The sequence below is a fragment of the Dromiciops gliroides genome, chromosome 1 (genome assembly GCF_019393635.1).
Source record: "Dromiciops gliroides isolate mDroGli1 chromosome 1, mDroGli1.pri, whole genome shotgun sequence".
Taxonomy (NCBI): Eukaryota; Metazoa; Chordata; class Mammalia; order Microbiotheria; family Microbiotheriidae; genus Dromiciops; species Dromiciops gliroides.
In genome coordinates, this window is record NC_057861.1 from 438,985,023 (window position 1) to 439,003,379 (window position 18,357).

The following is an 18,357-nucleotide window of genomic DNA, read 5'->3' on the forward strand; positions in this document are numbered from 1 at the left end:
GTGTACTGAATTGAATTCTTGCATACCTGAGTCCTAGACCTGCTTCTGACATTAAGAAAAAAATATCTATGGACTAGCTGTGACCTTGGGCAAGTCACTTAAGCCTGTTTGCCTCAGTTTCCTTGTCTGTCAAAAGAGCTGGAGAAGAAAATGGCAAACCACTCCAGTCTCTCCCAAGAAAACCCCAAATGGGGTCACAGAGTCAGAGATGACTGAAATGACCAAATAACTGTGGATTGGTCACTTGTCTTCTTGGGGACTCAGTTTCCCCATTTGTAAAATGGGAAGACGGGCCCAGATGAATACCACATCCCCTTCAAATTCTAAATTTCTCTGGTTCTTTGTGCCTAGTTATTGAGGGCTAGAAGTGTTATTGTTACCCAATACCAGTAAAAAATGAAAAAAGCCACACTGCATAGTGAAGAGAACATTATAGTCAGGGAATCTGGGTACAAATCCTGCCCCTCAGGCTTGCTACTTGTGGGACCTTGGGCAAATCCCTTAAGCTCCCTGGGCCTGATTTTGCTCATCTATAAAATGAGGGAGTTGGATTAGGGGGCCTTTGAGGTTCCTTTCCGCTCTAAATCTTTGATGCTACTATTTTATATAGACTAAGAATTCCCCCAGTCTGATATTGCTGTCTCCTCTGAATCTTCCTAGCACTTTGTACCTCTCTTAGGGCCCTAATCACATTAGTTCTTTTTTTCTTCTTCTTCTTTTTTTTTTTAGTTAGGCAATTGGGGTTAAGTGACTTGCCCAGGGGTCACACAGCTAGTAAGTAAGTGTTAAATGTCTGAGGCCATATTTGAACTCAGATACTCCTGACTCCGGGGCTGGTGCTCTATCCACTGTGCCATCTAGCTGCTCCACATTATTTCTTATTATTTATTTGTAAACACTTTATCTCTGCTACTAGACTAGATGATATTTGAGGAAAGAGGCAACGTTTTCTTAATCTTTGTATTCCCCTCAAAGCTTAGCACCATACTTTGCACATACTTGGTACTCTGTATATTTGTTGAATGACAGACTTACTTGCTAAACTTCCCTAAAAGCAGCTAGGTGGCACTGGGAAAAGAGAATTGGGCCTAGAGTCAGGAAGACCTGAGTTCAAATCTGGACATAGACAGTCATGAGCTATGTGACCCTAGCCAAGTCCCTTAAACCTCTGTTTGCCTCTGTTTCCTCAACTGTAAAATGGAATTAACAGTACCTACCTCAGAGGATTGTTTTGAGGATCGAAAGAAGTCATATTTGTAAATCACTTAGCACAGTGCCTGGAAGATAGGTACTTAATAAATGTTTATGTATGTACATACATATAACACATACATAATATATACATATATATCATTAAATGTTCATTGACTGTTATTATTCATATTAACGTGTATGTATACATGATATGTGTTCAACATAATTATTTAGACCCATATTGCCTTGCTTGATAGAATCTCCTTGGGGGTATTGGGTTATTTCATTTTTGGGGGGGGGGTGAGGCAATTGGGGTTAAGTGACTTGCCCAGGCTCACACAGCTGGTGTAAGGGCTAAAATTTTAGCTATACTGTCTAAAATATCTAATGAGTGGTTGCCAATAAATTATAAGCTTTAGCAAGAGTATTTAAGTGTTTAAGTATTTATTATAGAGCATTAGGATCAGAGAGAAAGGTAGAAATCTAACTATTTCTAAGAGACCCTATCATCTGAACCACCATGGCGAGGTCAGGAACCAAAAGAGACAGAGCCCCTCCGCTAGCATCCACTTCCTACTTCATGTCCCCCTCCCAGAAATGAGAGGCTCCTCAAGTTGATTGGCTGGTAGCCTTGATAGACAGTACCCACTAGCAAACATCACTTCCTGATGCTAAGGACCTTGACCACATGGCTTGCCCTCAGAGGCCTTCACCTCATGGCAGAGCTTTTCTACAGTAAGTCTCCAGCAGGTGGCATCATTCCAATCGTTACACTAGTAAGTGTCAAGTGTCTGAGGTCAGATTTGAACTCAGGTCCTCCTGACTCCAGGGCTGGTACTCTATCCACTGCACCACTTAGCTGCCCCGGGTTATTTCATTTTTATCTTTGAATCTCCAATTAGCAAAACAGTAGGCACTTAGTAAATGCTTGTTTCCCCTAAAAATCTTAGAAAAGTAATGGCATCATGAATGCCATGAAGTGGAACAGAAGAGAGGCAACAGTGGTCACATGACACAAAAATCAATTCATTTTACAAGCTTGAAAATCATGCCAATGGCAGCTTGTAACTTTTAAAACAGGACCATACCCCTAGTGCCTTATAAACTATCACACCTCAATTACCCCCGTGCTCTGGTATTAGAAAGTGAGGCCAGAAAGAGGTTTGCTAGGAAAACCTTTTCTCAAAATAGACCTAGTTTGTTGTTGTTTTTTAAGCAACAAACATTTATTTTATTTTTTCCATTTACATGTAAGGGTAGTTTTCAACATTCATTTTCATGAGATTTAGAGTTCCAAAGTTTTCTCCCTCCCTCCCTCCCTGCTCTACAAGATCGCAACCAAGTTATATATGTACAATCCACAAGTGTCTTTTTATCAGTTCTTTCTATGGGGTGCATAGTAAGCTTCCTCATTAGTTCCTTGGAATTGAAAATAGACCTAGTTTTAATCAATGAAGAGGTAGCTCCTGAGCACCCAAATAGACTTTTTTGTGGGGCAATGAGGTTTAACTGACTTACCCAGGGTCATACAGCTAGTCCTCCTCAGGTTCTTCCTGAGTCCAGGGCCAGTGCTTTATCAGTGCTTTATCCACTGCACCACCTAGCTGCCCCCTCAAATAGACTTTTTTTTTTTTTTCGCAGGTCAATGGGGGTTAAGTGACTTGCCCAGGGTCACACAGCTAGTAACTGTCAAGTGTCTGAGGTCAGATTTGAACTCAGGTACTCCTGAATCCAGGGCCAGTGCTTTATCCACTGCACCACCCAGCTGCCCCTCAAATAGACTTTTAAATAAGGTCGATTGCAGGTCTGTTTGATTTCCAAATTCCAGTCCATTCATTATAATAAAGTTCATTGTTTCAACTGAATCCCATAATTAAATTCAGCTTGCCAGTGTAGGATTAACGGTTTCAGCACCTCCTGTGCTCTGAGACTGGCCCTTTATATGAGTCCTCTCTGTACTGAATGTAGGCCAGGCAACACTGTGTCAAGGAGCCCTCAGTCAGGAGCCAGATAACACCCCCTACCCGGTTCAAACTCTCCCATTTATTTGTGACACCTCAAAAAGGCAATTTTACTTCTTTGAAGCTCAGTTTTCCCATCTGCAAAATGATGGTGCTAGACTAGGCAAACTCTAAGGCTCTATCCATTAATAATTCTATGAGAAAATTCAAACTGAGAGATGTCAAACATGGCTTTTCCAACAAGAAAGGAGGAAATGCTGGTCACTACGTGGGTAAGGACAGTCACACCAAAGAATCAAATTAAATGAGCCCTCTTGCCATCTCCATGTGGACAAAGCAGCAAATCCCCCAGGTATCTTTTTGCACCATTTATTATGGTGCTACATAAGAAACAGGAAACAAAGGATAAGGTAAAAGATGTTCCTTGGACCAGATGGGTAGGAGTAACTCATTGTAAATCATTGGATTTAGATCTGGAAAACAGATGAAAGATTATCTAACCTAGAACTCGATTTTCACACGTGAGTCCCAAGAAATCAAGTGACTTGCTCAAGGTTCACATATACAGTTCAGACAAAGATAGAATAGAACCCAATTTTTCTGACTGCTGAGGCAGTAGTCTCTATTGCACAAAATTCAGTGTCAACCACATGCAATAAACTAGCCTAAAGCATAATTCAATATTTGCAGTTTTCTTATCCACAAAAACTTCCTTTCTAAATCCTATGAAATTCCAAATGGTGGAAAATTGCGAAGGAACCTATTTGCATATATCTGACATATGGAACATGTATGATACAAATGATTTTCAAGTCAATCTTTATGTTTAAACATTTTTTTGAAGGGATATGCAAATATGCAACATGCAAATTTCTGAATCTCATTTTTTCATCTCTAAAAAGGTCTTAAGATTAGGTGATCTTTAAGGTCCCTTATTTCCCACAATCTTGTATAAGGTATAAATCAATAAGCTTATCAATTATGAACAGCCAAACAACAGTGAGAAATACTATCAATAACAATAGTTAATAATGCAGCATGATAACATCTAGTGCTTTATGGTTATAAAGCACTTCAGGAAACTACCAGATGGTAATCATCACAAAAACGTAAAAAAGGTGGGTAACAATATGAGCATTATCATATTCGTTTTACAAAGTAAAGAAATGAAGCTTAAGGAGGTTAAATGGGACCTAACACAGTATAGCCAAGAGAGCAGTAGACTTGGCTTCAAAGTACCTGGATTCAAATGCTAACTCTGTTACTTCCTACTTGCATGACCGCTTTGGACTTCAATGGCCTCATCAGTAAAATGAGGTTAATCAGATGATCTCTAAAGTCCCTTCTAGCTCTTGCATTCTGGGATACCATGATTTCTTTTTTCTTTCTTTCTTTTTTTTTTTTGGTGAGGCAATTGGGGTTAAGTGACTTGCCCAGGGCCACACAGATAGTGTTAAGTGTCTGAGGTCATATTTGAACTCAGGTCCTCCAGAATTCAGGGCCAGTGTTCTACCCACTGTACCAACTAGCTTCCCCATGGGATACCATGATTTCTCTGAGGTCACACAACTAACTAGTGGGGACTGCACTCAAGTATTCTGACTCTAAGTGTTCTTTCTTCTATGCCACAGTGCCACGCAAGAGAAAATACACTGACATACATGAAAGCCAACAAGGGTGCCACATAGTTGTACAAAGTCTTTGTAGCAATTATACACATCAGAATTAATTAACCAAAACATTGTGTTGATTAATATGGTACAATAGGGGCAGCTAGGTGGCGCAGTGGATAGAGCACCGGCCCTGGAGTCAGGAGTACCTGAGTTCAAATCTGGCCTCAGACACTTAACACTTACTAGCTGTGTGACCCTGGGCAAGTCACTTAACCCCAATTGCCTCACTAAAAAAAAAAAAAAAAATGGCACAATAGAGTCACTGAACCAAAGTTGGGTGTGTGTGTTTCAGGGGGGCGTGGGGAGAATGCTGGTTACTTACGGTGTTGATTTGTATGAAGAGTCCTGAAATGGCCGTTTCTCATTCATTCTTCCATAAGAGGAATATGCCATGGAACTGTCGACTCTATCAGCATAGTCAGATGGAGGTGAGGGTACTTCTTGTGTACCTACGGACACATTCTTCACCTAAGGGGACAACCAAATTCAAGAAACAAGAACTTTAACAGTCATCAGAAAGCATGGAGATGAAAATGCTGTAAAGCGTTACAGAAATGTAAGGTTTTCTCTCTTAACAAAATACTTTTGGACACTCCAGGAAAATGGAAGTAAGCCCATCGCCTATAAACATTGATTGTTCTGATATACATTGGTGTAATAAGCCACTGGGTTTTGTTTTTTTTTGTGTGGGACAATGAGGGTTAAGTGATTTGCCCAAGGTCACAGAGCTAGTAAGTGTCAAGTGTCTGAGGCTGGATTTGAACTCAGGTCCTTCTGAATCCAGGGCTGGTGCTTTATCCACTGTGCCACCTAGCTGCCCTCAATAAGCCACTGTTAACCAAGAGCCACTCTGTCTCCAGTTGTCAGTGTGATATAAGGAGGAGAGAGCTGGAGAACTGGAGTCAAACTCATGGAAACTGAGTTCTAAAACTGGCTCTTATTCTTGTGAGCTTCTATAAGTTTCTTGACCTTAAGATAAAGTTAGATCTTCTTGGAGACCCCTCCTAATCTATGATTCTGTTGTCTGTCCTGGCTCCACACTAGCTGCGTTCAGCCTTGGGCAAGTATTTAACTCTGAACAGCATAAGTTTCTTCAGTTGTAAAATGGAGAAAATATTTGTACAAGCTACCTCTAGAATGTTATGGGGGGAAAATATGTATAAGTGTGTGTATCCATATATATACACACATATACATATGCATATAAATAGATAATACTTCCTATGTTCCAGGCACTGTACCAAGTGTTTTATAATTCTTATCTCACAACCACCCTGGGAAGTAGGTGCTATTATTATCCCCACTTTATAGATGTGGAAACTGAGGCAAATGAAGGTTAAGTGACTTGCTCAGGGTCATACAGGTAGTGTCTGAGGTCAGATTTGAACTCTGGTCTTCCTCACTCCAGGTCCAGAGTGCTATCTACTGCCCCACCTAGTCTACCCACTTCATATGAAATTAAATCCAGGAACATCTTTTTTTGGGGGTGTGTGAGGCAATTGGGGTTAAGTGACTCTCCTAGGGTCACACAGCTAGTAAGTGTTAAGTGTCTGAGGCTGGATTTGAACTCAGGTCCTCCTGACTCCAGGGCTGGTGCTCTATCCACTGTGCCACCTAGCTGCCCCCAGGATCATCTTTTAAAAGAAATTTAACAGAATGAGAATCAGGAGGAAAAATGAAAAGTTCAGTTTCTATGTCACTAGAGATTCTAAATGGATTCTATCTTTAGTGGGCATGTAAAATTTTCTTTCTTCCCTCTCCATAATCTGGGAGTAAATTCCTCCTACAGGAAAGTCCCTGACAGGGGCAGCTAGGTGGCCCAGTGGATAGAACACTGGCCCTGGATTCACGAGGACCTGAGTTCAAATCCAGCCTCAGACACTTGACACTTACTAGCTGTGTGACATTGGGTAAGTCACTTAACCCCCATTGCCCCACCAAAAAAAAAAAAAAAAAAAAAAAAAAAAAAGGAAAGTCCCTGACAGACAGACAGGCTTTCTCATTATTATGGAAATGGACTTAGACCTCAGGAGAAGAATATTTACATGTCAAAAAGATGGAGAGTTGGATCCTCATAAAGGACAGAAAGTATATAGGAGAAAGGAATTTTCATGAGTATTTTTAGACCAAGATTTTCTTCATCCTTCTAAGTCTAAACTATTTGGGTTCATTATTTATCGAATCTATTAGTCATCAGGATATAGACATACCAGTTTATATTGATTTAAGTGCTAATTTTTCCATTCCATGATGTGAAAAAGTTATTCTCACTATGCCATACATAATTATGTATAGATATGCCATTGGATATTAGTGCTGCTTAAGGTACTTGAATGGAAAGGGAGGGGAAAATCCTTGATTGTTTACTGTTCTTGTGAGTCAGAAAGGAATGAAATATTTCTCCTGTGAAAGTGGATTTTTGGCAGTATTTGGGAAACCAGTGGGTGGGGGTTGCCAGGGAGTGTTCTTAGACCCCACTACAGGGGAGGAGGGATGGGGACCATTCTTAGTTCCTAATGAATTTCTTAGTACACCCTAGATCACATGTTCCTTCCTCTGGGATAATGATCAATGCCAGAAACCTGCTCTTTCTCTGGAGGCCTATTCAGGGGTCAGCAGAGTCTCTCATTTGTTTAAAAAAAAACAAAACAAAAAAAACCCATAAGGCATATTTCTCAAAATGTTTTTACTTCACCCAAAGCTACATCTTTACAACTTTATCAGAGACGAATTTTTGGTAGGCCTATAATCTTAGAAATCAATGGCTCAATGTCTAAGCATACAAACAGAAAGTAAAATGTCCTTTATGTTGCACCTTGGCTCTTTGCCAATCAGGATTTTATCTCTTGGAGTTCAATCTGTACAGATAAATGTTTCCCTGACCAAAACAGCCCTTCTCCAGCATTAGCACAAGCCTCCCTTTGATTTAGTCTTCCCATAAGGAACATGAAATATCATGCAATGCAATGACCATTTATTTATTGAGCTCCTAATTATGGGCCAAGCACTGTAGGGTTCAAAGACAAGAACAAAACATGCCCTGCCCACAAAGGGCTTAAATTCTACTAGCCAGAAGTACATACAGCCAAGTAAATACAAAATGTGGTAGGCAGAACACTGGAAAGATGGAGAAAAGAATTCCTGGGAGATGGTACTTGAGTTATGCTTGGAAGGAAGCAAAGCATTCTAGCTTTTTAGGTTTAGGCGAGAAGAGAGAACAACTGAGCTTTAATCTCAACTGTCCAAATAAGTTGGAGATTAGATAGTGTCACTTCATAACTATCACATTCAGGAAGATTCCTCTACCTGGAATTCAACCTCCTTCAGTGCTCTGGATTTAAGCTATCTTTCTAGTCTCATCTTGAATGAAATGAGTTCCCTGGGAGCACAGATTGCCTTTTGCCTTTATCCTCAGCTTTTAGCCCATTGTTGTTTATTCATCTTTCTGTCATGTCCAACTCTAAGTGACCCCATTTGTATTTTCTTAGCGAAGATGCTGGAGCAGTTTGCCATTTGAACTCATTTTACAGATGAGGAAACTGAGGCAAACAGGATTAAATGACTTGATCAGGGTCACACAACTAGTGAGTGTCTGAAATCAGATCTGAAATCAGGAACATGAATCTTTCTGACTCCAAGCCTGGCACTTGATCCACTAAGCCACCTAGTACATACAAGGCATTTAATAAATACTTGTCTGTTTGTTTGTTTGGCGGGCAATGGAGGTTAAGTGACTTGCCCAAGGTCACAGAGCTAGTAGGTGTCAAGTGTCTGAGGCCAGATTTGAACTCAGGTCCTCCTGAATCCAGGACCGGTGCTTTATCCACTGCGCCATCTAGCTGCCCCAATAAATGCTTGTTGACTGACAACATGTAACCTAGTTCTAGCCAAACTTGGTTACTTATTGTCCAAGACATGAAACATTTCATGCCTCAGTCTTTTCTTGTGTTTACCCTTTACCTTAGAGGCCCATCCCAACCCCATATTTGCTGGTCAAAATCTGAAGATGTCCAGCTCAAACTTGCCTGTCCTTGCCTCTCCTCCACTCTCTGGATGCAAATATTCTTCTATACCACTCATCTGTAATTCATGTCACTTATCACATCTGACCTCCTGCTGCAATTATTGTTGTGCTTGTTCCACCTCTACCCTCTTTGGGGACTGAGATGACATGTACATCCCTGAACTTCCCAAATGGCCTAGCACAACAGCTTATATATATAGTAGGGGTATAATAATTATCTGTTGAATTATATAATGCCATAAGGGAATAGAAGTCTAATGGTCTGTAGAAGAACGGGGTAAGCATGGGAACTGACTAGAGAGCAAGGAGGGTATTGTATAGGTTCAAGTAAGAGTTAGGGAAGGGAAAAATAGACAGCACAGAGTAGCAGAGTACACATGGCCTAGAATTGTGCAGGGTCTCAAATGGTAAGTGAAAATGTTTGAACTTAGTAGATAATACGGAGCCACTGAACATTATTGAATGGAGCAGTAGCATGCCCAGATCTGTGGAAAAGGAAGCCTTCTCTCTCAGCAGGTTATTATTGTTAAGTTGTTTCAGTCATGTCTGACTCTCTGTGATCCCACTCAGGGTTTTGGCAAGGATACTGGAGTAGTTTGCCACTTCCTTCTCCAGCTCATTTTCCAGATGAGGAAACTGAGGCAAACAGGGTTAAGTGACTTGCTCAGGGTCACACAGCTAAAGTAAGTATCTAAGGACAAATTTGAACTCAGATCTTCTTACCTCCAGGCCCAGCACCCTATCCATTGTACCACATAGCTACCTAGTAATGTTGTTGCTGTGATTCGAATCAAAGATGTGAAGAAACAAAAATGTTTTTAAAATTTGCAAATACGGAAAAAAAAATCTAGCTAGTTGAAGACTAGTCACAGCTTGACACAAAGGCACATAAAATGGATTTTTGTTCATAACAATTCTACATTTTCTTTGAATTCTCATTTATATATTATCCAATAAAAATATTGAAGTAAAAATACAATTAAAAGACTTCTGAAGATTTATGTGAACATTACATTTGTAAACATCTAGAATCCTACAATGAAAACATGACATGAAACTGACATATTAGAGATGAGTGCTATAGGGATTCAGAAGAATATTTGCATCTATAGAGTGGAGGAGAGGCAAGGACAGGCAAGTTTGAGCTGGACATCTTCAGATTTTGACCAGCAAATATGGGGTTGGGATGGGCCTCTAAGGTAAAGGGTAAACACAAGAAAAGACTGAGGCATGAAATGTTTCATGTCTTGGACAATAAGTAACCAAGTTTGGCTAGAACTAGGTTCAGATCTGACTTCAGACGATTACAATGCTCATTTGGAGTAAAATAAATGTATAGGCTCTTTTCCTCCTTAGTCTAGAAATAACCCCAATGTTATAATTATTATGGTTCTCTCTGTCTGAATGCTCACTAATTATAATGACCAAGAACCTTAACCCTGGAAAAGAGATTCCTTCCTCCTTTTGGGGAGGTGTGTGGGAGGGTGAGGAAGGGGGGAGACTGAGGTGTGGATTATTACACAGAATGACAATTTTTTTTCAGTGTGTTAGTTTATTTTACTAGACTTGTATTTTCTCTTTTGTTATTCTTCATTATAAGAGATGGCTCTCTAGGAGAGATACACTGAGAAATAACGTTGATATAAAAAAAGATAAACTACTTTTTCAAAAAATGAAGCAATTGGGGCAGCTAGATGGGGCAGTGGACAGAGCACCGGCCCTGAAGTCAGGAGGTCCTAAGTTCAAATCCGGCCTCAGACACTTAATACTTACTAGCTGTGTGACCCTAGGCAAGTCATTTAACCCCAATTGCCTCTCCAAAAAAAAAAAGAAGAAGCAATTGAGGAAAACAATCTAAACAATGAGTACAACAATATAAATGGTAAAAAACAAAACAACCACCACCTTCATGCTATATAAGTATGATGACCAAGTAGTCCAGAAGAAAAACTGAAAAAAATGAGGGACTATGTTGTGGCATGTCACAGCTATTATCAGATTTGTTTGCTATGTTGTTTGGTTTTGCTATTAAATAGTACAACCTTTTTCCTCTCTTTAAAAAAATGCTTTGTCTCAAGCAATAGCTTCCTGGATAGGATAGGGAATAGGATAGAAAAAGAAAATATACTGATTTTTTTGAACAAAGGGGCAAGGGGGCAGTTAGGTGGCGCAGTACATAGAGCACCGGACCTGGAGTCAGGAGGACCTGAGTTCAAATCCAGCCTGACACTTGACACTTACTAGCTGTGTGATCCTGGGTAAGTCACTTAACCCCAGTTGCTTCAATAAGCAAACAAACAAAAACAACAAAAACCCCACAAAAAACAAAGGAGCAAGACAAGAATGTTTTTAAGTTCCTTTGAGCATGCTTTGAAAACAACAACAACAACCCTGTCTCTCCCTGAAACCATGATGAGGATTTCAAAGGAACATATTATTTTTCTTTAAGAAAACATACCTGTCTTCTACTGTGAATTTTCATTCACCTCCCTCAAATCTCTGACTAAGATCTTCTTAGAACAGGGAATTCTCAGTATGGAAACTACCTGAGGAGAGAGATCATCTATAACAGTCCCACAGAGTTGGCTGAACCCTGAGAGACAAATGGACTTTCCCAAGATCTCAGTTAGCGATCTCCTATCCACTACAACAGCTACTTACAGCTACTTATCTCTACTGCTAATGAAAGTGGAAAATTTTACAGTGAGAGTCAGATCTCATTTTTCTTTGTTTTTGCTTCCCATTTTACACCCCCAATCCCCTCCTCATATCCTCATAGGAACAATGCATATATTAACCCGGAGACAATTATAAGTGATCTAGCAAGAGGACAAAAATGACTTGGGGGGGGGGGTTGCGCAGCTAGGTGGTACAGTGGATAGAGCACTGGCCCTGGAGTCAGGAGGACCTGAGTTCAAATCAAGCCTCAGACACTTGACACTTACTAGCTATGTGACCCTGGGCAAGTCACTTAACCAATTGCCTCAACCCCCCCCCCCCAAAAAAAAGACTTGGGAATGTTCTCTCATCACATTCTTAGGAAAGCTGGTTGGTACAGTAGATGGAACACTGTAGAACAAAAGACATCTTCTTCAAACCTTCAAATCTGACATGAAACACTTAGCAGCTTTGTGACCCGGGACAAATCACTTGACCTTGTTTGCCTTGGTTTCCTCATCTATAAAATGAGCTAGAAAAGGAAATGGCAAACCATTCCAGTATCTTTGCCAAGAAAACCTTAAACAGTGTCACAAAGAGTTGGACATGACAAACAACTAACAATCACATGCCAAAGTATACCTTTTCTGCATGTTGGGTATTCTTACTGTATATTCTACGCAGCCCTGTTTCAAAAGCAATTTCTCATCTACTTAGCTTTGGGTCATCGGATCATAAATTAATAGACCAGAGTTGAAAGGTATCTTAGAGGTCATGTAGTGCAAGCTTCTTATTTTACAGATGGGGACCTGAGGCCCAAAGAAGGTAGGTGATTTGTCCAATGTCCCACAGGAAGTAAGTGGAAGAGTTAGTATTTGAATGCAAGTTCTCTGTCTTCCACACTGAACACCCTTTCCCACTATAGCATTGTGTATAAGTTGAATCTATATCACACCACAGCTAGGAAAATCTCGATGAGGTGGAGACATTTACCAAAGTATTGTTGTCTAGAAGTCTACCATTTAGATGGAAAGTTTTCTCCATACAAAATTACTGCTTACATTTGCTTCAAACATTATGTGCCTTTGTTTAGTCTCCTGGGCAGGCCAAAAGGAAACTAGGATGAGCTTCTCAGCTTGGCAATTAAAATAGCTGAGCTTATGGGGTGCCAGAGGGCGGAGCACTTTAATCACAAAGTATCATCTCTAATTTTATAACCCGAATGCCCCAACTGCCTCCCATGTCCTTGTAGCACAAGTTCTCCAACCAGTAAGTCGTTTGGCTAGTTTTTCCAGTTTTTCTGATACTTTACACCTACAGATGCTCAACCAGTAAAGGCCTGGAGTCCAAATCCATTCAATGTTTCCTTCAGATTTTTCTCTTCATACCACCATCTTTGGTCAAATAACAAAGTGCTTTTCAAACCTTAAGGAAGAAATATGCGAATGCCAGCTATTACTTATATTATTTGCTTTGTAAAGGTAGCTGTCTTCCAGGGCCTGCTAATACCTGTTCAGCTAGCAGTTTTCTGAGCAGGAACGAATAAGAGAATTAACTGCATGCTGTTTGTTCCACAGAGAACAGTTTGCTTTTGAGTGGATGTCTAATTTCACTGGTATAGGGAACTTCATCACCAGTGAAGATCTGCACTCTCTCTCGAAACAGTCTTAGAACATTGCCAGGGGCCACTGATAGGTTAACTGATTTATCCAGAGTCACAGACAGGATGTGTTAGAAGAACTTGGCCCAGGTAGTCCAGGATCTGAGACAGGCTTTTTATCCACTTTGTTTCAAAGTGAAAGTGAATGCTAATTAATCGAATACAGGTTGGAACTAAGAAAAAGTCCTCGAATTAAGAAACTATGGAGAGAACTGTGAGCAGATCGACTGGTTAAAGTTTAAATCAATGCCAAATTTGGACAAAAATCAGAAGACACTGCATTGATTTGGAGCTGCTCCAACCCAGGCAGTTAGGTGACAACCACTCCAGTTTCTTGGCCAAGAAAACCCTAAATGGGGTTACAAAGAGTTGGACCCAACTGAAAACAATAACCATGACAAGATTCAACTCAATCTGTTTAAAACAGCTTACTCTGAAAAAATGACAAATTAGCAAAAGCAAAGACATTAAACCCAACAACAATGTTAGAGAAATTTGACTATGCAAAATAGAAGGCACAATGAATAGGCAGGAAATCCCAGAAAACAATTGGGCGAAACACACCTGATCTCTCTGGCAAACAGAAACTAGACAGCCAAGGGCAATGATGGTTTAGAGCACAAACTCATTTGCAAAACATTAAGGGGAATAATAACAGACACTCAGTATTGCTTGGTGAAACAAGAATAAATAAGAGAAAATGAATCTGCACAGAGTTCTTCATGAGATCCAACTTATATAGGTCAACCAAATGAATTTATATATATAAACCTGTAAAGCAAATAACAGACAAAATGAAATTGGTCTGTACATGTTTTTAATGCTCTATTGTCTTCAGTGATAATAGTGGAGTCACCATATCTGACCTCTGACCTGTTATGTACACAGTGTAAAAAGTAAGAAAAATTAGTAATGATGTGTGAGAATACCCAATTAGGAAGAGCGGTTGGATCTGACTACATACAGAAAAAAATCCATTTTAGAGGTGGCACAATTTTAAAGGCAACGAGGGGTCAGTTTTCTTTTTCTTTCTTAAACATATGTTAGTTTATTTGATCCTTATAAGAACCTTGTTTAGTAGTTATTACAGGTATTATTATTCCAATTTGGCAGATTAGAAAACCCAGTATTAGAAAGGTTAAGTGAATTGTCCATGGTTACACAACTAATAATAATAATGTCAGATGTGGAGACTGAATTCTAGACAAGGAACCACCTTTTGGAATACTCCCCTAGTGTGTTAGTCTAGTAAACCTGTCAACAATGAGATAGTCTAGTGTGACCTAATTTTAATTAGGTTTTTGTGACCACTGACTTATCTTACAGATGTTCACTACAAATCTCAGGGATCAATTTTCAAAATTGAAAAAGTTATTTTCTAATAGGAGACCAATTCACCACAGTCACACAACTGATTGAGAAGGGTGGTGAGTATAAAATACTGTTGTGTGTATTTCATCAATTTTTAAAAAAGGATTTGGCTTGGGGGCAGCGGATAAAGCACCAGCCCTGGATTCAGGAGGACCTGAGTTCAAATCTAGCCTCAGAAACTTGACACTAGATGTGTGACTCTGGGCAAGTCACTTAATCCTCATTGTCCTGCAAAAGAAAGAAAGAGGAAAGAAGGAAAGAAAGGGAGAAAGAAAGAGAAAAAAAAAAGGATTTGAACCCAGGGCTTTTAGAGCTTGCCAGCAAGGTGGTACAATGGGGATAGAGTGCCTGGCCTGTAGTCAGGAAGACCTAAGTTTCAAATCTGGCTTCAGACACTTACTAGCGCTATGACCCCGGGCAAGTCACTTACCTATGTTTGCCTCAGTTTCCTCATCTGTAAAATGAACTGGAGTAGGAAATGGCAAACCACTCCAGTGTCTTTGCCAGGAAGACCCTGAATGATGTCACTTAGATACAACTGAAATGGCTGAACAACAAGATCAACAACTTTTGTTTGTTGTTGTTGGGTTTTTTTGGTGAGGCAATTGGGGTTAAGTGACTTGCCCAGGGTCACACAGCTAGTGAGTGTCAAATGTCTGAGGCCGAATTTGAACTCAGGTCCTCCCGAATCCAGGGCAGGTGCTCTATCCACTATGCCACCTAGCTGCCCCAAGAACAACAACTCTTAATGCTGCCTTGATAAAAAGCTGGTGGTCCCTATTTGAATAGCAGACACCCAAAATATGATTCGTTTATCATGTAAAATTTTTTAATCTTAGAACAGCTCCTTCCAGCACATTCTCTCCCTTGTCTCAAAGCCCAGTGTTGTTTGGGTTGACATGGTCTTATGTACTTTAACTGTGGCTATCTGACAAAACAAACTAAATAAACAAATTCTACTCTTTCATTTGTGACCTAAAAGTAGATGCCAGCTATCTTTTCCTCCCCCTTTCTCAAAAAGAAGTGATATGCTAATACACCTGCAACCCATGCCCCAGGAGACTTAAAAAAAAAAAAAAGAACACACATTGGGGGATGCTTGTGCTGGTTACAAAACAAGCCAGTCCCACTTCCAGCTGATGTCTCCTGCTGATTGTCTTCATTCCCCATTCCTCCCATCAACCCACTCCACCCAGCCCTGCTGCTTGCCCACCCCACCCCACCCCCACTTTGGAGTTTAGACAAGAATTTGCAGTACCTAAGCCCCTGCTTTTGTTTCAAGATGAGATCATGTATAGGGGAGTCTCAGACATCCACTTTTACTGTTGCTTGTACCAGTTTGAGAAAAGAAGGGATGGAGAGAGACTTTTGAGAACTATGGACAGAGGTTGTTGAAAATGCCTTTATTTTCATTTTGCTCCCCTCCCCACTCAAACTCAGTGCTAATAAATAAATAGCACCTGGTTTCAAAGGTATAAAACATTATCTCCTATGAGATAATCTAGGTAAAACATTATATAAATGGTTGCAAAACAGAGCATGCCTCTTGCAGAACAATCAGAACTCAAAAGACTTCATGTGCTCATCACATCAAGCACAGCCAGGGCTCCACACACCAATTTGCTTTGCTTTCCACTGGTCTCCCTTTTTTAGCAGAGAAAGGTCAGAGTTCCTGTAATTTCATGACCAGGACCTTTAAGCCCTGGGGGCAGCAACCAGGTAAATGTGGATTCATACTAATAACAAAAGATTTTGAACTTTCTAGAAAGAATTTACTTGGTTGGAAAAGCAATTAGGTTGGCCACTTGCCACCTGCTTTAAAAAAAAACAAAAAACAACAAGGTGAGCACGTTTCACTACTTTTATTCACATGGTTTGCAATCCATGGCCCAAAGAAGTCCAAGTTAGGCTATTCCTCTCTCTATACTCTAAATGCTATTCTTTATTTCTCTAGCTATTTCTGGGTTTTTTCATTTTAATTTTTTAATAAATCATGATGAGTAACAAAAAAGAAGGGTGAGGGAAGGGAAAATATGAGACTGAACAAAGAGATCTGGGGTTGGAATCAAGAGGCTAGAAAGAGCCTGTTCTGGTTCCTGTCGTAGCACTAATTAACTGTGACCTTGGGCTTATGAGTTAACCTCTCTAGATCTGTTTTTTTCTCTGTCAAATTACAGAGTTAGACCAGTTTATCTTTAAGCTCCCTTGTATTTCTGGTATTCTGGGATTCCTTTATACTAAAGAGGTGGGTTTAGGAAAAAAAAACACAAAACAAAACCAAAAAACTGCTGCAACTGCAGTTTACACATTTTCCAAACTACTATCCAGGATGTATATAGTATTGCTGAGCAGATCTAACATATGTACGGTATATTAAGATTTAATGGAGGAGCAGCTGGATGGCACAGTGGATAGAGTACCAGCCCTGGATTCAGGAGGACCCGAGTTCAAATCCAGCCTTAGACACTTGACACTTCCTAGCTGTGTGACTCTGGGCAAGTCACTTAATCCCCATTGGCCCGCCCCCCCCCCCCCCCCCGCCGTCCCCCCCGAAAAAAAAAAAGATTTAATGGAGGGACATCGAGGTGGCACAGTGGATAGAGTACCGGCCCTGGATTCAGGAGGACCTGAGTTCAAATCCGGCATCAGACCCTTTTACACTTACTAGCTGTGTGACCCTGGGCAAGTTATTTAACCCCCATTACTCCACAAAAAAAAAAAAATTTGAGTTCCAAATTCTCTCCCCCACCCATTGAGAAAACAGGCAACATAATATCAATCATATATTATGAAGTCATGGAAAACATTTCCATATTAGTGACATTAGAAAAAAAGCAAGAAAAATGAAATAAAAAGTATGCTTTCATTTGCACTCAGAGTGCTCTCTCTGGAGGTGGATAGTGTTTTTCATAAGCCCTTCTGAATTGTCTTGGATTATCATACTGATTAGAGTAGCTAAGTCTTTCACAGCTGATCATTGTACAATATTGCTATTACTGTGTACAATGTTCTGGTTCTGCTCACTTCACTCAGCATCAGTTCATATAACTTCTAGGTTTTCCTGAAATCCTCCTGCTTGTCTTTTCTTATTGAATAACAGTATTCCGTCACAATTTTATACCAATTTGTTCAGCCATTCCCCAGATGATAAGCATCCCCTCCATTTCCAATTCTTTTCCACCATAAAAAGAGCTGCTATAAAGAGTTTTGTACATATAGGGTAATTTTCTCCTTTCTTTGATCTCTTTGGGATATAGACCTAGTAGTGGTATTGCTGGGTCAAAGGGTAGTCTTCTAGCCCTTTGGGCATAGTTCCAAATTGTTCTCCAGAACATTTGGACCAGTTCACAGCTCCAACATGGCATTAATCATATTGCCTTTCCTAATTAACTTTCATAATTCAAGGATAATTTAACCCAAAACTCCTTTTCTGCCTAAGTATGTCTGTCACAATTTCAAAAAGGTTCTACCAAAGTTGGATTGGGGTACTGGAGACAAGTCTGAATTTCCAAAAGCTAAATATTTTAAAAATGTGAACAAGGACAATCATGGGATCATAGATTTACATCTATTCCATTCCTTTCATTTTACCAAAGAGAAAACTGAGTTTAAGTGATTTGTCAAAGGTTACTCAGCTAAAAAAAAAAAATGATAGGAGCGAGATTCAAACTCAGCTTCTCTGATTCTGAAACCAGTGCTCTTTCCAGTGTACCAATGAAATTAGTCAAATTTTATACACCCCAATAGTGTTATTTTTTTTAACTGGGTAAACAGCAGTGTCAGCTAAGTAATTTCATTTCATCAACAGACATCCTC

At 40.0% G+C, this 18,357-nt stretch overlaps 1 protein-coding gene across 4 annotated transcripts in view; it reads right to left on the minus strand.

Annotated features, from left to right (window-relative positions):
• Positions 1-18,357, minus strand: part of OCLN (occludin) — a 59,902-nt gene that overhangs the window by 14,406 nt on the left and 27,139 nt on the right. For all 4 annotated transcript variants that reach the window (XM_043975575.1, XM_043975576.1, XM_043975578.1 and 1 more), the window contains exon 5: positions 5,151-5,296. In XM_043975575.1, the coding sequence (XP_043831510.1) occupies positions 5,151-5,296 (146 nt within the window). The remainder of the gene's footprint in view (positions 1-5,150; positions 5,297-18,357) is intronic.